Source organism: Rhinopithecus roxellana, chromosome 17, assembly GCF_007565055.1.
Source record: "Rhinopithecus roxellana isolate Shanxi Qingling chromosome 17, ASM756505v1, whole genome shotgun sequence".
Taxonomy (NCBI): domain Eukaryota; kingdom Metazoa; phylum Chordata; class Mammalia; order Primates; family Cercopithecidae; genus Rhinopithecus; species Rhinopithecus roxellana.
This window is the reverse complement of record NC_044565.1, coordinates 79,196,658-79,219,530: the sequence shown is the minus strand read 5'-3', so window position 1 is coordinate 79,219,530 and position 22,873 is coordinate 79,196,658. Positions and strand designations below refer to the sequence as shown.

At 40.3% G+C, this 22,873-nt stretch overlaps 2 protein-coding genes across 11 annotated transcripts in view; one reads left to right on the top strand and one right to left on the bottom strand.

Annotated features, from left to right (window-relative positions):
* Nucleotides 1-896: 896 nt before the first annotated feature.
* On the bottom strand, nt 897-21,957 carry GPATCH11 (G-patch domain containing 11). 4 transcript variants are annotated; one of them, XM_010373146.2, is made up of 9 exons: nt 21,865-21,957; nt 18,017-18,088; nt 16,563-16,789; nt 15,710-15,751; nt 14,396-14,516; nt 14,177-14,267; nt 11,408-11,521; nt 10,066-10,147; nt 897-2,990 (listed from the first exon to the last, which is right to left on the bottom strand). In XM_010373146.2, the coding sequence occupies exons 2-9, from the start codon at nt 18,073-18,075 to the stop codon at nt 2,971-2,973; spliced, it is 756 nt and encodes a 251-aa protein (XP_010371448.1). In that variant the 5' UTR covers nt 18,076-18,088; nt 21,865-21,957; the 3' UTR covers nt 897-2,970. The 4 variants fall into 4 exon arrangements, with proteins under 4 accessions (XP_010371448.1, XP_010371453.1, XP_010371444.1 ...); XM_010373151.2 differs by lacking the exon at nt 897-2,990 and adding an exon at nt 4,428-5,395; XM_010373142.2 differs by lacking the exon at nt 897-2,990 and adding an exon at nt 6,302-9,360.
* Nucleotides 21,958-22,086: 129 nt separating this feature from the next.
* HEATR5B (HEAT repeat containing 5B) overlaps nt 22,087-22,873 on the top strand; it is a 109,602-nt gene continuing 108,815 nt past the window's right edge. For 4 of the 7 annotated variants that reach the window (XR_749080.2, XM_030921441.1, XM_030921440.1 and 1 more), the window contains exon 1: nt 22,087-22,180. The gene's annotated coding sequence lies outside the window, so the exon portion shown is untranslated. The other 3 variants (XM_030921439.1, XM_030921438.1, XM_030921437.1) reach the window with 3 other exon arrangements.

The window sequence follows — 22,873 nt, the reverse complement described above, 5'->3', positions numbered from 1 at the left end:
TTGAATATAGGCTGTGTATTAGTTAACAATGCCAAATAACTGTTTTCTTAGGTGTGATAATAGTATATGCAGAAAATGTTTTGTTTTGTTTGTTTGTTTTGAGACAGAGTCTCACTCTGTCGCCCAGGCTAGAGTGCAATGGCGCAATCTCGGCTCACTACAACCTCTGCCTCCCAGGTTCAAGTGATTCTCCTGCCTCTGCTTCCTGAGTTGCTGGGATTATAGGCACCTGCCACCACTTCAGGTTAATTTTTTTCTATTTTTAGTAGAGATGGAATCTCACCATGTTGACCCAGCTGGTTTTGAACTCCTGACCTCAGGTGATTCACTTGCCTTAGCCTCCCAAAGTGCTGGAATTACAGGCATGAGTCACCACCGCGCCTTTCCAAAACTGTTTATTTTTAGGCAATGCATGCACAAATATTTAGAGGCCAAGTGTGTCATGATGTCTGCAACTTTCAATGTTCAGCTAAGATCAACATGGAGAGAGAAAGAGGACACACATGTGGCAAAATATTAGCTATTGAACAATTGGTAAATCTAGATGACAGTACACAGGTGTTTTTGTATTATTCTTTGAACTTTTCTGTAGATTTGAAAATGTTCTGCGTAGAGAGAAATCTTTTAAAAAAAAAAAAATCTGGTTTTAATGAGGCTATATTCAAAAGAAACACTAAATGATGTGGCCAGTTAGTGAGAATGTAGCCTTATCTTTACCGGACCTCATTTTAGTATTCCTACTCTGTCTGGGCATGGTGGCTCATGCCTGTAATCCCAGCACTCTGGGAGGCCGAGACGGGTGGATCACCTGAGGTCAGGAGTTTGAGACCAACCTGGCCAACATGGTGAAACCCCCTCTCTACTAAAAATACCAAAATTAGCTGGGTGTAGTGGCGGGTGCCTATAATCCCAGCTACTCGGGAGGCTGTGGCAGGAGAATCGCTTGAACCCAGGAAGTGGAGGTTGCAATGAGCTGAGATCGCGCCATTGCACTCCAACCTGGGTGACAAGAGTGAAACTCAGCCTCAAAAAAAAAAAAAAAAAAAAAAAAAAAAAAAAAAAAAAAAGATATATGTATTCCTACTCCTATGAAATGAATATAGCATTTCTTAGCAACTTCTATTTATCTGTGAGTATATATTTTCTTGGCCTCAAAATTAAAGTAAAAAGTATCCTCTTACTCAGAGGAGGACAGGGGCAAGAGCCTGGGACCTTATTTGCTAATTAAAATGCGCGCACACACACACACACACACACACACACACACACAGAAATTTTGAGAGCCATTTTAATGTAATTGCCTTATTAGAAACATACCTTTTAGGGAATGTTTGTCACTAAACCACATATTATTTAAATATGTACATGTTTAACATAAATACATATATAAAATTCACATGCATACTTAACACTTATGTTAAATATATTCACTGTACATGTGTACACAATATATGCATATATATGTGTGGATATGTGGTATGTGTGCATGTGTGTGTATGGCCAGCTACATAATTTGTGGGACTAAGGGCAAAATGAAACTGTAGGGCCCTCATTCAAAAATTAGGTGTGGGATGCTTCTAAGCACAGTCTTGTGTAACTGCACAGGTTGCATGTCCATGAAGCCATCCTGTGTGTGTGCATATATGTGTGTGTGAATATATATTTTATATAATACATATATATGCATGTATGTATCTGAGAAGAAATATTTAAAAGACTACATACAAGCTTTTCCAGGTCTCTTACTATCTGTTAACTAACTAGAGACATAACTCACAACATCCATTGCCCACTGAGTGTTCACCATAATTTGAGATTCTTGGCATGTTAACTTTTCATTACGGAATATTGAATAATTTCAATATTATTCATACTTATTTAATTTTTTTATGTTCAAACATATACAAAAATAGAATAATGAAACTCTACCCATCACCCAACTTCAACAAATGTCAATACTTTACCTTTCTTAATACATCTAACCCCTTTTTGTTTGTTTCTTTTGGTGAAGTATTTAATTGTAATTTTTTAAAAAAAGAAACAGGATCTCACTCTGTCACCCAGGCTAGAATACAGTGGCATGGTCACAGCTCCTTGTAACCTCGAACTCCTAGACTCAAGTGATCCTCCTGCTTCAGCTGCTTAAGTAGCTGGGACTACATGCATACACCACACACCCAACTAATTTTTTAATTTTTTGTAGAGATAGGGTCTTGCCATGTTTCCCAGGCTGGTCTCAAACTCTTGGTCTTGAGTGATGCTCCTGCCTTGGTCTTCCAAGCTGCTGGGATTACAGTGTCCGGCCCTACTGGAATATTTTAAAGTAAAGCTCAGGTGTTACATCATTGCACTTGTAAGTACTTTAAAATGTATCTCTAGCAGATAAAGTCTTTTTAACAAAACCACAGCATCATTGTCACACTCAAAAAATTCACAAGATTTCTTTAATTATCATATAATGGTCTATATTGTTTCTATCTCAAAAATACAATTTTCTTTGTTGTTGAAATATAGATCCAACATTGCATTTGGTTGATATGTCTCCTTTACTCTGTAACATTTACCCCTGCGTTTTAGTTCTTCCTGGCTTTTATTTGTCCTGTGGAATTTCCTCCATTCAAGATTTGACTGATGGTATCCCCATAGTGTCCAGTTAGACCTAGAAGCTGGATTTGATCCTGGTTCATTTATTTTCTCCCAAGAATACTCCATAGGTGATGCTATATACTTCCTCTTGCATCATTTCAGGAGGAACGTGATGTCTGATTGTTCCACTTTCAGTGATTTTAATATTGATCAATGGGTTCTGGTGGTACCACCTACTACAAAGTTTCTCATCAATCTTTAACCTGATGGTTTTAGCAGCTATTGATGATTGTTGCCTGGATCCATTATTTCATTTCAGGGGTTGTAAAATAGTGATTTTCTGGTTCTGTCAAACCTCTTGCATTTATCAGCTATGATTCTTCTTTAAGAAACTTTCTCTAAATCTGAATGGGAAAGATGGGATAAATATTTACAATTTTTAGAGTGAGTTAGTGCCCTAGCAACCTCCAAAGTTGACAAATGAGTATTTCTTTAAATCAAGGTATGGCCCAACCAATACTTTGAAACCAGCATGTTTAGAATGGAGCAGGAAGAAACTACATTTGAAAGGTCAGAAAGTGGAAAGACTAAGAGGGCCTGAACAATAAGAGGACAGAACCAAGAGGAGTTGGCAACTAATTGGATGTGGGGATTAAGGAAAGGTAAGCATCAAAGATTACCTCCAAGTTTGTTAGAAGGTGAGTAGTAGGATTCTGATGCCATTAAAGTAAATACAGGTCTCAGTCAAATGAACCCCAAGTGAAGGGGTGGCCTGCCCCTCCACACCTGTGGGCATTTCTTGTTAGGTGGAACAAGAGACTTAAGAAATGAGACACGGCCGGGCGCGGTGGCTCAAGCCTGTAATCCCAGCACTTTGGGAGGCCGAGACGGGCGGATCATGAGGTCAGGAGATCGAGACCATCCTGGCTAACACGGTGAAACCCCGTCTCTACTGAAAAAATACAAAAATCTAGCCGGGCGCGGTGGCGGGCGCCTGTAGTCCCAGCTACTCGGGAGGCTGAGGCAGGAGAATGGCGGGAACCCGGGAGGCGGAGCTTGCAGTGAGCTGAGATCCGGCCACTGCACTCCAGCCCTGGCGACAGAGCCAGACTCCGTCTCCAAAAAAAAAAAAAAAAAAAAAAGAAATGAGACACAGAGACAAAGTATAGAGAAAGAAAAAGTGGGCCCAGGGGACCGGCACTTAGCATGCAGAGGACCCACGCTGGCACCGGTCTTTGAGTTCCCTCAGTATTTACTGATCATTATCTTTACCATCTTAGAAAAGGGAAGTGGCAGGATAATAGGATCATCATAGGGAGAAGGTCAACAGTAAGACATATGAATAAAGATCTCTGTGATACAAGTTTAAGGAAAAGTGCTGTGCCTTGATATGCACATGTAAACATCTCCATAAACCTTTTTAGTGCATAAAGAGCAGCATTGCACTAGCAAGTCCCACCTTCAACCCTAAGGCGGTTTTCTCCTTTCTCAGTAAACAGAACATACAATTGGGTTTTACACCAAGATGTTCCATTGCCCAGGGATGGTCAGGAGACAGATATTTTTCTCTATCTCAGCTGCCAAGAGGCCTTCCTCTTACACTAGTCCTCCTCAGCACAGACCCTTCACGAGTGTCAGGCTGGGGGACGATCAGGTCTTTCCCTTCCCACGAGGCCATATTTCAGACTATCACATGGGAGAAACCTTGGACAATACCTAGCTTTCCTAGGCAGAGGTCCCTGCAACCTTTGGCGTTGTACGTGTCCCTGGGTACTTGAGATTAAGAGAATGGTGATGACTTTTCACAAGCATACTGCCTTCAGGCACTTGTTTAACAAAGCACACCCTGCACAGCCCAAAATCCTTTAAACCTTGAGTCACCACAGCACATGTCTCTTGCAAGGACAAGGTTGGGGGTAGGGTCACAGATTAACAGCATCTCAAATACAGAACAAAATGGAGTCTGTTATGTCTACCTTTTTCTATATAGACGCACTAATAGTCTGATCTTTCTTTTCCCCACACCAAGAGCCACATGTATTTGAGGGGTAATTTATTTGTCTCACACTTTTACCTGTTGCATGATTTTCAGTAATTTAGAACTTAAGCGAGTAGTGGGGCCACTGTATATCTATCAACATGGTGAGGTAGAGCACGTTTGGGAGGGAAGACGTTGAATCCCATTTGGTGATGGTGAGCTTGAGGTGCTGCCAGAACATTGCACGGAAGATAGGAGGAGACTGTAGAAAATGCAAGATAGGAAAGGTCTCCACTTACATGTTAACTGTTTCTCTCTAAATGGCCATCCAGGCCTCAATGTCTGCAGTTCTTGATCTGTGATTATGACATATCCAAATCTTACATTTCTTAAAAATAGTCATAGATGAAGGGATCACAGTTGATAGATGTATGGTGACATTATTGGCTTAAATTCTAAATAACTAGAAACTGTGTAATAGGCAAAACTGAGGCAAATAAAATGCTTCTCAAATATGTATGGCTCTTATGGGGTTAATTTGATTTGGACATGTATTAATTTCTTATGGCTGCTATAACTAACAAATTACCACAAACTTGGTGGCTTAAAACAACACACATTTATTCTCTTTCTGTTCTGGAGGCCAGAAATCTAAAATGAGATTCACTGGGCTGCAGTTCACTGGGCAAGGCCATGCTCCTCTGGAGGCTTCCATGATTCTTCCCATATTCAGTGTTTCCTGAGTAAGCTCCTCCCACGCAGGTCTGCAGTTTTACCTCAACAGGCTTTTGCACTCAGTGGCTCTCTTCTGTGGTTTCTATCTGAAATTCTCTTCATTTTTTAAAAAATAACAGCTTTATTGGGATATAATTCATATGCCATACAATTCATGTATACAGTATACAATTCAGTAGTGTTTACTATATTCAGAGTTGTGCAACCATCACTTTTCTCACCCCCAAAAGAAACCCTATACCCATTAGTATTCACTCCATTTTCTCACAACTCTAGGTAACCACTAATGTACTCTCCATCTCTATAGATTTGCCCATGCTAGACATTTCATATAAATAGAATCATACATGTGGTCTTTTTCACTGAGTATAATGTTTTCAAGGTGCATCCCAGCTGTGGCATGAATCAGCATCTCATTCCTTTTTATTGCCAAATAATATTCTATCATATGGATATGTCACATTTTATGTATCCATTCATCAGCTGATGGACATTTGTGTTGATTCTACTTTTTGGCTACTATGAATAATGGTACTATGAACTTTTGTGTACAAATCTTACGTGGACATGTTTTCATTTCTCTTGGATGTATATTCCTAGGAGAATGGCTGGATCATACGGTAACTCTTTCCTCATAACTTTGCATATCAAAATTATATCCATCTTTTTAGAACCCAAATTCAGTGTTATTTCCAAAGTGTTCGAACATCTCCCACTCAAAATGAATCTTCTCCCTAGTACTCCCATTTAGTACCTAATTGTTCTTACCAGTTTGTCTTAGAGCTCAGTGATTCATATATAGCACTTTTCTTCATTATACTGCTAATTTCATTATACTGTAAGAATGGGGACAAGCTGTCACTCTTGTATACCACAAAGCAGTGAGTGCACTACTGTGAAGAAAGCAGGAACTCAAAGAATTTAGAATGCTTGAGCCTGTAAACTGTGTCTAATAAATAATAATGTGCATTTTCAAATTTCAACAATTAAATGTTTAACAAATAACACTTGAAATAAATGTTTGTTAGAAAAACCAATTTGGTATGTTATTTATTTTGAATTTCAGAAACTACAGTATTCTGGATTTTTAATTAAGAAAATAAGACATTTTAGAATTTCTAGATAGGACTTTGAAAATAAACATAGCACAATATACACAAAAGTAAATGACAACATGACATTAAATTTTACATTGTTTTGCAGTTTCAAATTTCATATGAATGTTCTACAACAAATTTTTAAATTCTTTTCAATGTTTTGCTTCCCTCGGTGTTCATTATTGCCTATTTATAAAGTCATAAAAGGCCTAAAAATAAGTTTTTACTCATATTGAAAACCTGATTTTTTTTTTTCTTCTTAAGATGGAGGTCTCTCACTGTGTTGCCCAAGCTGGTTTCAAACTCCTGGGCTCAAAGGATTCCCCACCTCAGGCCCCCGAGTAGCTGGGACCAAAGGCATGCACCACCACACCTGGCTGAATGCCTGTATTTTTATCCTTCGATGGACAAGAATGGAGGGATATCTCCCACTCTGTAAGCTGGTCTAGTTCTAGTCCTAGGCCTGTAAATGTAGACCACAATCCTGGTGAAGTCATGGGTTCCATCAGTGTTATTCTGGCATTCGCAGCATAATTGTCATGAACATATTTAAAATATTTTAGGCCACTGAGCAGGTGTGGGTTGTCCTCATAGTCAGTAGAGGAGAAAGGGAAGCCAGTTCCTGTCTAACTCCATTCCATCTGAAATTATCCATTTGGCTTTGGGATTTGACTGAATGTTGGTATGTTGGCTGAAATGACACCAAAGTATTGACTGTAATTGCAAGGGTAAAATGTACTCCTCTGTTTTATTAATAGCTACTAATAAAATTATATATATATATATATATATTTTTTTTTTTTTTTTTTTTTTTTTTTTGAGACAGGGTCTTGCTCTGTCACCCAGGCTGGAGTACAGTAGCATGATCTCAGCTCACTGCAACCTCTGCCTCCCAGGTTCAGGCAATTCTCATGCCTCAGCCTTCTGAGTAGCTGGGATTACAGGCGTGCGCCACCACGCCCAGCTAATTTTTGTATTTTTAGTAGAGAGGGGTTTCACCATGTTGGCCAGGTTGGTCTCGAACTCTTGGCTTCAAGTGAGCTGCCTGCCTTGGCCTCCTAAAGTGCTGGGATTACAGGAGTGAGCCACTGCGCTAGCCAATTTTATAATTTTTTTAAAACAAAAAAGTAAATATTAAACAATAGCATCCAACCATATAAACTTAAAATATTTTATATATATATATATTTACATTCATAAAAATAATTAGTTTTCTGGAGACTGAGGCCCAGAAGTTAACTAGATTAGTGGCTCAAGCTAGGCTGCATTTTAGAATCAAGGGCAGTGATGCCCAAGTCACAGTGACTAATGGCATCAGAATCTCTTGGGATGGGACCCTTTTATTATTATTTTGTAAAGCTCCCCAAGTTAAGCTTGAAAAGTGAATTAGGTAATATTAAGTCAGAGATTAATACAAGTTATACTAGGAGATTAATACAAGTTGTACTACTGATTATCTTACCCTAGCAAGTGTAGGTTAGTTTTTGCGATCTTCTTATGTATGCTGTTTCTAATAAAAGGGGTTGTTCTCTTGCTCAATCCAACTAAAAGGTGAGCTATAAAATCACACAGGTGATCACAACTCTATCCAAAGAATGGTGGTGCTCCATACTTAACCTCAGCGCTAGTTCTTATCCTCAGGTGCTTATGACTCATTCTTGGGACTTCAAAATAAATACAGACATCCAGAACCACCTTAGACTAGATGAATCAAAATCAATCACTAGGAGAGACACCTGAGCATATGAACTTTTAAAAAGGTTCATGATTTTGATGCCTCACCCTGGATGGAGCTCTTTCATAGTATGCCACATGGTATGTCAGCTGTATTCAGTAAAATTATAGGGAAGCAGATTTCAGTTTAAGAGAAAACAATGAAAACAATTTAGAGCTACCCAGTAATGGAATGGTTTTAAAGCAGTGAGCTCTCTGTGGCTAGAAGAATAAAGGCAAAGGTTGAACTATCACTTGCTGGGAATGCTATCAAGGGGTTTCCAAATTCAGTAAGTACTGGGATCACACGATATTTGAGTTTCCTCACAATTCGTAAGTTTCTCTAGCCAAAACTTCCAACAGATCACATATAATGGATACAGACATTGTCATGAAAACTCATGATTTTACCAGAAATTATCACAGTCATTTTGTTTGTAAAATGGATTAGAATTTAGTAGTACTGGTGGAACATTGCCTCTGACATCAGCCTTATTGAGGGGAATACTTTTCCCCTCCTCTTCATGCTTCGATGGAGGGAAGGGAAATTCTCCTTGCTCTTTCAAAGCAAGAAGTGTAGGAAAAAGCTCTCTGAACCCTCATTCATTCCTTCCCAACAGAGAACTGTCTCATCCCACAGGGGATACAAGAAGGAACTAAGTATGTGTGGTCCAGTTCCTGGTGGTTTCCCTGACCTTGAAAGCTAACTGGTCTCAGAATGCAAAGATGGGCTCTGCCCCAACAAGACAGAGATCTGCTGTTCTCTCCAATCAGGGAGAAATATTAGAGTGTTCAATTGGAGAAAAAGTTAACCTTCTTCTCTATTTCAGTTTATTCACTGATAAAGTGGATATTTTTCTCTTCCTCTGACTCCCATTTCTTATCTCTCAATTTGCTCCAAAGTGAAGAAGGGAATAAGATAGTTACCTGTTGGTGTCCTTAAACCCCTCATGTATCACAATACAGCAATAAATTGTAACTGTCCGTCTCTATGATACTTGTGTTCTGAAATGCCATTGCACTATTTTTTTCAAGTCAGTGAACACTCATATTCTAAAGTACAAAAAGAACAAAACATGATATAAAGTCCCTCTTTCTTTACTGGCATAAAAAAATTTTGGATTTCTAGCTGCTGAATTGTCCATCCCTAGGATGGACTAACACTTTTCGAGCTTCTACTTTATTGGGGTTAATCTTAGTCATGATCTGCAGAAGTTGGTCCTGGACAATTTGAAGATAGGTCTTCTTTATCTGTAAGTTATGTGGGGGAAATGAAAGATCAATACAACTTCTCTAGTAAACTATTCTAGAATATTATTTCAACATAACATGCATTTTTTGATCTGATGTTTTCTACATATTCTGCTAAACAAACCAGAAAAGATAAAAACAACAATAACCAAAAATGCTTCACTCTCAAGTACAAAGTTCTTAAATACAAGTTAGCAAAGGTAGCTGGGGAAAAGGTGTTAGAAGGAGAAACACTTGGCTCTGTAAGACACCTAGTAAGTGTAAACCATTTCTATCCTTACAATGGAAAAAAAAAAAAAAAAAGGAATGGATTTCAACACATCTGATTTCTATGGTTTAGGGGTAATATTCTATCTAACCATATAAACATTAGCTCTTAAAAATTTAATATAAATTCTTTCAAATATCTGTAGCCAAAGAAAGAATCTTTAAAAATAAAGCACAAAACATTCATCATCCTCAGGTTATTCTAAAATTATTTCTTTTGAAACAAAACACTGAAAAATTCCCTTCCACACATTCGGTTTAAAAGTTAAATGCAATTTTCATAAAGCCTCAATTATTTCTATATCCACTATTTAAGACATTGGTCCCACATTGCCATTTGAATGGAATAAGAAATTTCCATTGTCAGTGGGGGAATGACTTTAACTAAAAATTGGAGAGTATTCATCTATTTTTAAAAAATATAAAGCATTTTCTTACCTTCATAGGCTGTTCCACACCAAATACAATACAGATGTTCTTCTCTTAAATAACTAGTCAATATTTGTAATTTTTCCAGTACCTAGATTTAGGATACAAGCACATTAATACTTTACATTGAACAGAACCTTGGTTTTCTGGCTCTTAGATCATGCTGAATTAGCTCAAGGCTGTAAATATTCTGCTATACTCTGGAATAGTTATCAGAAATGTCAAGAGCAGAACTGATATATTTGAATGTGTTCCAGTTCATTAGCCACCCTGAGATTTTCACAAGTCTGCCAGACACAATAGAGACTGCTTGTTAACATTGAGAAAATAGTTTTTGGGTGGCCTTATTATAATCAGCATCCTTTAAAGGCTTTTTCTACTTTCAAGGCATCTACCTCCCCCAGATAAGGTGAAGGTGAATATTGCCTCCTTTTGCCATAAAAGTGGTCTCAATTGCCATCAGTGGTCTCCCAATTAAGTGGAATATAGATTTTTCAAATTGTGAATGTTTTCTACAAAATTATTACACTCAAGTAACCATAGGGGTGTATTTTCCTTTCTTGAATAATCTCCATTTCCGTTTTTTTTTTTTTTTTTTTTTTTTGGAGACAGGGTCTCGCTCTACCACCTAGGCTGGAGTGCAGTGGCGTCATCTCGGCTCACTGCAACCTCTGCCTCCCGCGCTCAAGTGATCCTCCTGCCTCAGCCTCCCAAGTAGCTGGGATTATTGGGTGCCCCACACCTGGCTAATTTTTGTATTTTTAGTAGAGACTAAAATACACCACCACGTTGGCCAGGCTAGTCTTGAACTCCTGACCTCAACTGATCCACCAGTCTCGGTCTCCCAAAGTGTTTGGATTACAGGCGTGAGCCACCGCGCCCGGCCTCCATTTCCTTTTGATTGTGTTTTTTTGTTGTTTATAAGTAGGAGAAAAAAGTACACATTAGAATCACTTGTAGAAGTTTTGCAGGAAATAAGGTATAAATTAAAATAATTTACATTTGTTGCTAATTCATCATCCAAACTGAAGCTGAGATGAGAGGACAAATGGAAGCTAAAGGGAAAAATTATATTTAAGTTTTCATTTGGGGTTAATAAAATAATCCTGCAATGCAGTACCTCTCAACCAGGGGTTATTTTTCCCCTCGGGGACATTTAGTAATGTTTGGAGAGGGTTTTGGTTGTCATAAGCAAAAGTGTAACTGGTATCTGGTGAGCAGAGGCCAGAGATGCTGCTAAACATCTTGCAGTAAACAGGACAGCTCCCCACAACAGTGGATTACCACAACTCAAAGTGTTAATGTTGCCAAGGCTGAGACACCCTATGAAGGAAATGGTGCCAAAGCATACACTTAAATCTTCACTCTTATATTCATCTTCATCCTGTTCTTTTTCTTCTTCATCTTCTTCAGTCTCCTCTTCAAGCCTCAACCAGTACCATGCTTCCCTGGGAACCTGAATATTCTGAAAATACAGAAGTATTCTCAATTACACATACTAAACATAAGAGCATGACAAATATGTTCATGTCAACGTGAATTCATTCTTTCAATACGTATTCACCAAGTGTGGCTTTAAGAGTAAAAACACTGGGCCAGGCGTGGTGGCTCACACTTGTAATCCCAGCACTTTGGGAGGCCAAGGCGGGTGGATCACAAGGTCAGAAGATTGAGACCAGCCTGGCTAATACGTCTCTACTAAAAATACAAAAAAATTAGCCGGGCATGGTGGCGGGCGCCTGTAGTCCCAGCTACTCGGGAGGCTGAGGCAGGAGAATGGTGTGAACCCAGGAGGCAGAGCTTGCAGTGAGCTGAGATAGCGCCACTGCACTCCAGCCTGGGTGACAGAGCGAGACTACGTCTCCAACAAAAACAACAACAACAAAAAAAGAGTAAAACCACTGGCTGGGTGCAGTGGCTCATGCCTGTAATCCCAGCACTTTGGGAGGCAGAGGTGGATGGATCACGAGATCAACAGATCAAGATCATCCTGGCCAACATGGTGAAACCCCGTCTCTACTAAAAATACAAAAATTAGCTGTGCATGGTGGTGTGTGCCCTGTCATCCCAGCTACTCAGGAGGCTGAGGCAGGAGAATCGCTTGAACTCGGGAGGTGGAGGTTGCAGTGGGCCAAAATCACGCCACTGTACTCTAGCCTGGCAAGAGCATGAGACTCCATCTCAAAAAAAAAAAAATAAGTAAAAACATTATATCATGAACTATGGGGATGCCAAGTCCAATTCTTTAGAATTGTCCAGTTGTCTCTAAGTTCTTCCTGACAGTCTAGCAGAAAGATAGGCTATGGGTACAAAATAATACATATATGCTACAAAATCATAAGTGCCATGAAATACATTCAAAGTAAAGTAGTATGTAAGAACAGGAAAGTGAGAGATTGATTCCAGTAATCAATACATAATGGAAATTTTACAAACCTTTTTGAGACTTCAAATGAAGTCATTTTAATTATTTATTTATTTATTTATTTATTTATTGAGATGGAGTCTCGCTCTGTCGCCCAGGCTGGAGTGCAGTGGCCGGATCTCGGCTCACTGCAAGCTCCGTGTCCCGGGTTTATGCCGTTCTCCTGCCTCAGCCTCCCGAGTAGCTGGGACTACAGGTGCCCACCACCTCGCCCGGCTAGTTTTTTGTATTTTTTAGTAGAGACGGGGTTTCACCGTGTTAGCCAGAATGGTCTCGATCTCCTGACCTTGTGACCCGCCCATCTCGGCCTTCCAAAGTGCTGGGATTACAGGCTTGAGCCACCGCGCCCAGCCCTCAAATGAAGTCATTTTATTTTTATAGTACTTGAACCACTAAGATAAAAGCAAAGATAGAATTTATTATTATTTTTTTTCTTTTTTGTAGAGATGGGGACTTGCTATGTTGTCCAGGCTGGTCACAAACTCCTGGACTCAAGCAATCCTATGACCTCGTCCTCTCAAAGTGCTGAGATTACAGACATGAGCCACCACGCCCAGCCAGAGACAGAATTTTTAAAAAACCATTCAAATTTGAACTAGATAGCATTCCACCTTGATTTTATTTTATTTTTGAGACAGGGTTTCACTCTGTCACCCAGGCTGGAGTGCAGTGGCACGAACATAGCTCAATGCAACCTCAACCTTCTGGGCTCAAGTGATTCTCCCACTTCAGCTTCCTGAGTAGATGGGACTACAGGTGTGTACCACCACATGCAGCTAATTTTAAAACGTTTTGTAGAGATGGAGTCTTGAAATGTTATCCAGGCTGGTCTCGAACTCCTGGGCTGAAATAATCATCCTACCTTTGCCTCCCAAAGTGCTAGGATTACAGGATTGAGCCATCACTTCTGGCCCACCCTGATTTTAATAGTTAGACACAGATTAGATACTGAATAGGAACTGAAAATAGGCTATTCTTGTTAATCAAATATTATAAAGAACAGAATTTCTGCACATAATAGTCGTAATTGACATTCAAATAAGCAGAGAACAATTAAATGTAAAATTTCATTTAACCCTTTTTGTTTTACTATCGTTACTATAAAACTATAGTTACTGTAAAACCCTGGGTTTTATAGTAACCCAGACAACTCAGGTTACTATAGTAAATAAGGCATTTTTATATAAATTATCACAGATCAGAAGTGCACATTACATGAAAGCTTTAATGAGTAGATAAACCAGGCTTGGAGTTCTTAGTTTTTTAAAAATATATATATACAGGCCGGGCACAGTGGCTCAAGCCTGTAATCCCAGCACTTTGGGAGGCCAAGATGGGCGGATCACAAGGTCAGGAGATCGAGACCATCCTGGCTAACATGGTGAAACCCCGTCTCTACTAAAAAATACAAAAAACTAGCCAGGCGAGGTGGCGGGCGCCTGTAGTCCCAGCTACTCGGGAGGCTGGGGCAGGAGAATGGCGTAAACTCGGGAGGCGGAGCTTGCAGTGAGCTGAGATCCGGCCACTGCACTCCAGCCCGGGTGACAGAGCGAGACTCTGTCTCAAAAAAAAAAAAAAAAAAAAATATATATATATATATACACACACACACACATATATATACACACACATATATATGAAATTACAGTGGGTACCAAAACACTTTACTAAACTGAAAGCTGGTAAAAGGCTTACTTTCTGGGCATCCAATTGTTGACAGGCTCGCTGGCTTCTTCTGAGATCTCCCTCTAGCTTCATTTCATCTTGCTTATTTTTAAGTCGCATTCTAATTGAAAGGAAAAATTGTACCCTGAAGGTCTACATTCTCTTTAACCATTTTATATGCCCAAGTACCAGAGAACATACCACAATAAAGAGGAAATAAAACCAAACCCAGCTCAAAAATAGCTTTACCGAAACTGTTCTGCAGCTTTTTCTTCAGCTTGGTTTCTCATGTGAATCTTTTTTCTGTAGCTTTCCAATTTTTCCTCTGCTTTCCGTTTTAATGATGCCTCATGACCAATGCCACTTTTCCCTATTCAAACCGAAAATTCTGATGATAAACATACTGACTTTGTGCTTCAAAACAAGATAATGTATGTACAGATTAAATGCAATTCTCACTTGAGTACTATCACTCACAAATCATTTGAATACACTAATAGTAGAAAACACTAAGGTTTTTAAGCCCAAAACATAATCTGATTTTTACAAAGATTATTAATCTCATAAGATAGTAATACTATAAACAATTTTTCGAATCAGGAAAAACAGTATTAACTGTTATAGTTTTATTTAAGTATGATGAATAAAATATATCTTTTTCTCTTGAATTCATCCAATGTATTAAGCAAAACATTTGGTAGGTAAATCTGTCTCAGAACACTGTTATTCTATTTTATTTTTATAGAGACAGGCTGGTATGTAGTGGCGCAATCATGGTTCACTGTAACCTTGAACTTGTGGACTCCAGGAATCATCCCGCCTCAGCCTCCTGAGTAGCTAGGACTACAGGTGTGTGCCACTATACCCGGGTAATTTTTTAAATTTTTGGCAGAGACGAGGTCTTGCTATGTTGCCCAGGCTGGTCTCAAACTCCTAGCTACTTTTTTTTTTTTTTTTTTTTTGAGATGGAATTTCACTCTTGTTGCCCAGGCTGGAGTGCAATGGCGCAATCTCGGTTCACCGCAATCTCTGCCTCCTGGGTTCAAGTGATTCTCCTGCCTCAGCCTCCTGAATAGCTAGGATTACAGGCATGCGCCACCATGCCCAGCTAATTTCGTATTTTTAGTAGAGATGGGGTTTCTCCATGTTGGCCAGGCTGGTCTTGAACTCCTGACCTCAGGTGATCTGCCCACCTCGGCCACCCAAAGTGCTGGGATTACAGGCATGAGCCACTGCGCCCAGCCAACTCTTGGCTTTAAGCAATCCTTCTGCATCGGCCTCCCAGAGCCAAACAGTTTTAAGACATTTCAATGGACAAAAACAGTATTGCACATTCAACGGTTATAATGATTTGTTCTTCCCACATTTGTGTAGTTTAAATTTTATTTTATATTCACTAAAATTTCTTTCTTTTCTGGTTGAAGATGTTTAGAAATTTAACAAAATTTTACTGAACTGTAACAGTACCATCATTTAAAAAAAGTATTTATTGAGCAAATATATGTGGTAGATCTAAGGGTAAGTTATTATTACTGGCAAATATGCTCCAAAATAATTACCTACCTGTTTTGATATTGAGAGGAATCGGTTCAACAATACCACCCCCTGAAAGAGAATGAAATACAAACTACTTTAGAAAATCTTCCTCAAACTACAGGACAGTATAAGTATGCAACTTTACAATGCTCTATGCATATGCCCTCCTGTTTCAATGATATTCAAAACTGAAATCTGAACATCAGTATTCTATATATAATCAATTACTTCCCTTGTCTTCAAATACCTACTCATCAAAACGGCTGATTCACAGCCTCCTATGCCACCTGAAGGTGGAGTTTTAAGAAGGAACGACACTGATACTATTGCTGCAAGAGGGTGAGAGCCTTAAGTGAAAGCAAAGCAATACGATAAAGGAAAGAAAAACTGTTTACAGAGGTTACTATAAATATATAGCCTCTCTATCTTAATAAGCAGTTTCACTTCCTAAAAAGAGAGGTGAGAATTGAGCCTCTCCAACTGGACTGTCACTCAGATGGCTGCCACAGGTACAGAGCAAGCAGGGCAAAGTCTTGCCATCATCCTCAGTGTTGTTTCAATGTCTTTAGCCATTGCACTTCTCAACCCATCATTTATCACCATTCTTTGTTGCTTCTGTTGTAAGCCACATCCATCTCAGTTGTTAGTGCCTTCAAGGCTAAGCTGGGCTGATAAGCAGCTCTCGATGGCACATGTGGTATCTAAAATGGATGCGGGATGATGAAAGTTCTCCATAAGGCTTGTTAATACATAATAGACTAAAAAGCCTAAGTTGTCTTAATTTCTACGTAGATAAAGATTAAAGCATCAGCTTTGGTCCTCATCCATAAGTCACAATTAGGTGTTAAGGAATACCTGTCTATTTCCACTTGTGACTTACCACTCTTGCCAAGTGCCTGACCACTTTTATAGCCCATCTTTTGCAGCAAGGCAAACCCTTTGTTTTCACAGCCTAGTGCGTTCTTCAACCCAATGTCACGTCTTTCTTGTTCTTCTTCTTTTAAACTCTTCTGCCTGTTTTTCAAATTGGCTTCCTGTTGCTTTTCTTCTTTTCGACGGGCTTCTCGGATTTGCCTTAGCATTGGCAATCCTGGTCTGATATCTTCTCTGAATAAGGGAAAAGTTTTTTTAGATGAGTCCATAAAGTTTTCTTTTCTTTTAATTTTTTGAGACGGAGTTTCGCTCTTGTCGCCCAGGCTGGAGTGCAATGGCATGATCTTAGCTCACTGCAAACCCCACCTCCTGGGTTCAACTGATTCTCCTGCCTCAGCCTCCTGAGTAACTGAGATTACAGGCGTCCGCCACCATGCCCGGCTATTTTTTGCATTTTTAGTAGAGAGGGGGTTTCGCCATGTTGGCCAGGCTGGTCTCAAACTCCTGACCCCAGATGATCCGTCTGCCTCGGCCTCCCAAAGTGCTGGGATTACAGGCATGAGCCACCACGCCTGGCCAAGTTTTCTCATAACTCTGTCACTTACTCACCCGACAACAGTTAATATTTCGGCACTACCTCTCTGATCATCTTTGTTATTATGACATTAGAGCATAATCAGTGACCTCTAAGAATGGCTGTTTTAGTAGAAATGGTGAAGGCTGGTGCCAGATCGTAGGTAAATAAGGAAAGCACAAAGTTGAAGAAATCAGATATAGTAAGTTTAGACTTACTATGTTTCTAGGATGTTGGCAATAATGAAGAACAAAGTTGTATATAATAAAGAACAAAGTTGTCCCAACTACTAGAAGAGACAATATGATGAAATAAAGGAAAAGAAGTAAATTTCCTTGGAAGAAGGCAATAAAAAGGATCATGGGCAAAAGTAAAATGGTTAGCATTAAAAGGAGGAAGTGGCTTCTAGTATCTTTGTATGGAGGCATAGGAGGTATTTCCATAAAGCAAGAAGACTGACTTTCCAACCGCACATTTAAACTCAATGTCAGGCCGGGCACGGTGGCTCATGCCTGTAATCCTAGCACTCTGGGAAGCCAAAGTCTGACCTCAGGAGTTGGAGACCAGCCTTGGCAACATAGTGAGACCTTGTCTCTGCAAATAATAAAAAAGAAGACTTAGCTGGGCACGATGGTGCAGGCCTGCCAGTCCCAACTACTTGGGAGGCCGAGGTAGGAGAATCTCCTGAGCCTGGAGAGTTTGAGGCTGCAGTGAGCTATGACTGTGCCACTGCACTCCAGCCTGGCTTACAGAGTGAGACCCTGTCTCAATAAAATAAAATAAAATAAAATAAAATAAAATAAAATAAAATAAAATAAAATAAAATGTCATTGCTTAATCTACACATCTTATACATATCATTGCACTGGGTATGCACATTTACTTACTGGACATTAATGAAGGAATCAGACATATAGTCCTCTTCTTCTGCCATGTTCAACTTCATATGGCTATAGTATCTACAAATAAAGTAATAATTACTTTTTTTTTAGTTTATCAGAATGGAAAAACCTTTCTGTATCTGCAGCCATGAGCTGTCTCTAGAGCTCTACTATATATTCAGGTGCCCTTTGGACATCTTTATCTGTGGACGTTTCAAACTCAACAATCTAAACAACTCATTTCTTTCCCCTCTCCCCAGCCTTCTACATCCCTGTATTTCCATATTAATGTCATCATTATCTCCTTCTTCCTGACCTCTTATGAAGCTCTGTCAAGTCTTCCTCCATAAAACTCCTCACAGATGTTTTTTCTACAGTTGCGACCACTGCTTTAGTTCAGGCACTTTTTTTTTTTTTTCCTCACCTGAACTATTACAACAGCTTCTTAACCAGCTTCTTAGTTGGTCTCCTCTTCCAATCCATCCTCTGCACCCCATCCAGAGGTTTTTTGTTTATTTGCTTGTTTGTTTTTAAATACAAGTCAGGTCAGGTTACTAGCCTGTTTCAAATCCTTCATTAAACCTGACTCTGTAGGCAGTGGGGGACCAGTCACTTTTGCAAAGCATGAGATGTCCTTCATAATCTGACACAACTGTCCCTAAGGATTCATTATTCAAGCCCCATGGCTTCTCACTGCCCTCTGAACACAGCATAGACATTTCTTCCCTGTAGGCCAAGGCTACCCTCCCTTCAGAAACCTGTCCTGACCATTCCAGGCCTTTCTCTATAGCACTTTATGTCCAAGCTGCTCATTTGGAACTCGGTATAGTTAACAACTCACTTATATGGAAATATTTCTGAGGGACAGTTTCTATCCAAAATAGTTGAAATCATGTAATTACTGGCTCTTAATGGGTTAAAGTAATTATCTACAAAAGTACTACTCAAACTTTATTGTGTATACAAATTGCACTGAGATCTTCTTAAAACGCAGAATCTGATTCTGGGCCTGGAACCTGAGGTTCTGCATTTCTAACAGGTTCACAGGCAATGTCAACCTTGCTAGTTCAGTTGCTTTTAAGACAAAAGTGTAGTCACTTGTTGTGGTGCATATATACTGTTTTTTCCTGCCTACTATCTTTTCCTTTGGGAACCCAACCCTCTGCCCTTCATGTGGTTCTAGTAGAAGGTGGCACTGTCAGTATCCCATATTTCCTTGGGCACAAAGATGGTGAATTATGGTACCCTATGTCCAGCAACAGGGGACGAGATGACCCAGGCAGGGAAATAACCATCTCTTTCCTTACATTATATGAATATACGGGTTGTCGGGGAAAGAAAGTCTTTTATGGGTGTTTCTGAACTGGGAGAATGTGAAGCTGGGCTGTGGATGGCCATCTTCTTGGCCACATGAAGGGATCTTGTCTGAAGAATGAAGCCAGATAGAGAAAATGAGCCTAGTTTTCAAGGCCATGGATTCTTTGATGCTGCGACTTAGCATTCTACCCCATTACATAGACTAATACATTTCTGCATTACCTAAGCTTGCTGAAGTAGAGGTTCTGTCAACTGCAGCCAAGTGTCTAGAAAATTACACTGGATGAAAAAAGGATTATTATACTAATTTTTAATGGTTTTCTTTTTTGTTTTTTGAGACAGAGTCTCACTCTGTCACCCAGGCTGGAGTGCAGTGGTGTGATCTCAGCTCACTGCAACCTCCACCTGCTGAGTTCAAGCAATTCTCGTGCCTCAGCCTCCCAAGTAGCTGGGATTACAGGCATCCACCACCACACCCAGCTAATTTTTGTGTTTTTAGTAGAGACAGGGTTTCGCCATGTTGGACGGGCTGGTCTCAAACTCCTGGCCTCAAGTAATACACCTGCCTCACTTGGTCTCCCAAAGTGCTGGGATTACAGGCATGAGCCACCATGCCTGGCCTGATTTTTTATATTTTTAATGTATATCTTCTCAACTAGATAATGTATATCTTGTGTTAAACACAAAAATAAGTCCCCTATATCATCCCTACCTACCACTGCATCCCAAACATAAATGCTTAATAATTGTTTAGCAACAATGAGGACAAAAAGGGTCTTTAATATTTGTGATTTTATAACTTTTTCCTATGTCAACATGTCATTTTTAAACACTTTTTAAATAAGTACAGAAAACACATAAAACAAACACACAGCTTAATACATTTTTGTGAGTCAAACATTCTTGTAACCATGTTGTACCCTCCAACATGGCTCCCAATCATTCTTGCTGCTTGGTTTTCTACATCCTTAGTGTAGTCTCCTTCCACAGTGAACAGGATTAATCTGTGTAACCAACAGGATTTTGTGGAAATGATGGAGTTGATTTATTGGTCATAACTGCAGCTCTTAGGTCATTCTAACTTTGAAGTTGGATGACTCACTTGAAGGAAGTCAGCTGTCACATAATAAGGATACTCAAGAAGCTCTATGGAGAAGGTCACACAATTGGAATCAAGTCCTCCTATTAAAAGTCAGCACAAACTCATGAGCCACAGGAGCGAGCTACCTGGGAAATGGATCCTCTTGCTCCAGTCAGGGAGGCCTTCAAATGACTCAGCCTGGGCTGGCATCTTCACTGCAACTTCTTAAGAAAGTCCATGCTAATAAACTAAGCCAAGCTGCTAACAAATTCCTGACCCATAGAAACTCTGAGATAACAAATGATTACAGTTATCTTAAGCTGTTACATTTGGGGATAATTTGTTATGCAGCAAAAGTTATCAGGAGGTAGAACCTTATCAGGCACCTGGGAGCCCTCGTCCCCTACCCAGTTGCACCTCTCTTTTGGTTCTAAGAATAGTCACTATTCTGGTTTTTATGGCAATCATTTCCTTCATTTTCTTGGTAGTTTTGTCATCCATGTGTGCATCTTTAAACATTACAGTTTAGTTTACCTATTTTTATTATCAGTTAAAAATGTGCACTATTATGTACAGCATTTATGATAATTCACCCACTCCCTCTAAACCTCGATTCTTCATTTGTAATAACAGCATTTTTACACGTAATGGTTTAACATTTACCCAGTATATCACACATTTTTATCACACTTCACCACCACCACCAACTCTACAAGGTAGGAATTGTTTTTCCTATTGGAGAAATTAAGGTTCAGTATGGCTAAATGACTATTTCAAAATCACAAAGAATCCAGGTCACAGTGCCTTGCAAATAGGATTACATTGTTTTTAAGAGACCTATTTAAAGTGCCAGGCACATCTGAATGGGGTTACAGGTTGCTTTTAAAGCTCTCTTTCTAGTGGTAAAATATACTTCAGCATTATCCATTTCCATCGAACATACGCATAAACGTCACAAGGCGATACCCTGGCAGAGATGATGGAGGCTTGGACCAGAGTGATAGCAATGGAAGTGGTCGCATTTGGGGTATACCTGAAGGTAGAGCTTACAGGATTTGCTGATGTTGTAGGTAGTATGTAAAGAACGATGTCAAGATAACGCTAAGTTTTTGGCCTGAATACGTGGAAGGAGTTAACATTTTTTGAGAGTGGGAAAACTGTAGGAGTAGGTTTGTTTTTGTCTTTTTTAGCGGGGGTAGTCAGGAAACATATTGAGAGTACTATTACATATAAAAGTGGAGAGATGGACCTACAGTATAAATGTAACAAGAAATGTCCCACTCTCAACACTACGCTCAGGAACCGCTGATCCCTACCCTCCCGCGTTCCTCCTGGCTGCAAGCGCCCCACAGACGCAACCACCCACGGATGGAAAGGTGGCTGACGGTATGATATGGTAGTCACGGCCAGCGCACGCTGCCTTTTATCATTCTACCGGCGCTCCCCAGACCCTTACCTGACAGCTCTTTTATCTGATAGCTCTCTACTCGCCCCGGTTCAGTTCCGCGGTAGCGGTCGCTGCGCATGCGCCTACCAACAAGCATCGGACTTCCGGGCCTCGGCTTACAGCAGTTTCCGAGCGCAGACTCCATTGGAAACTTGCGGTGGGTTATAGGAGGACATGGTGACTGCGCTTGCGCAAGACCAGCCCTCCGCGCAAGCGCTGTTCCCTTGCTTCCTGTAGGCATGAGTGCGGGAGGTGGGGCATCCGGGTCGCTTGGTGGCTGCCTCTGCACCCGGAGCTCAGCTGATCTGCCTTTCTAGACTAGGAGGTGAGGTCGCCGAAGCATGCACGTTGACAGGCACGGACTCCTGTCCCACGTACATTTTTAGACGGGTGGGGAGGAAATTTGAGTTCGTACTGAACATTTTCCCTTTTCTGGCTCCCTGCGCAGTTCTGAGCCGCCGCCTTGTGCTATTGACAGCCTGCGGAACCCCACGGAGGCTTGCGGCGGCCTCTTGCGTTTACCCCGGGTCCGCCGCTTTCGGTTTTTGGAGTAGCCGGGTGAAGCGAGACCCCGAGCGCGCGAGGCTTCTCGGGTGCATTCCTGACCGCCCGGTGTTGTCACTGAGGCTTTGGCCGCCGGGACCTGGCTGCCCCACCCATCCCCTTTGGAAGAGTCTTGGAGACCTGCAGTTCGGGATGTCTGTGCTGGGTGTTTTGACCTCAGCCCCCTGACCAGGTGCAGCGCGGGAGGGTAAAGGTGCGATATACCAAGCAGTGGACGAGAAAAAGAGGAGAATGGTTGTCAAGCCCGGCTGGGGTGTTTGATCTTAGTGCTTCAGTTTTCTCATTTATAGAACGGGTAAATGATATATGTGTTGCTGGACATATTTCTTCTGGAATAATGCCTTTTTTGGGGGCAATAATTTATTTTAATTTTCCTTTCACTCCATGATTCATTCTTCCTTATAACAAGCAGTTTTCTTTCGCTTTTTTTTGTTTGTTTGTATTTTTGTCCTTT

Excerpts from the sequence above, each read along its gene's own strand:
- GPATCH11 (XM_030921339.1), bottom strand. The coding sequence starts at position 18,075 with ATGAAGTTGAACATGGCAGAAGAAGAGGACTATATGTCTGATTCCTTC. Across the intron at positions 16,790-18,016 it reads GATTCCTTCATTAATGTCCA|AGAAGATATCAGACCAGGAT; the intron begins GTAAGTAAATGT and ends TCCCTTATTCAG. Across the intron at positions 14,268-14,395 it reads AAAGCTGCAGAACAGTTTCG|AATGCGACTTAAAAATAAGC; the intron begins GTAAAGCTATTT and ends CCTTTCAATTAG.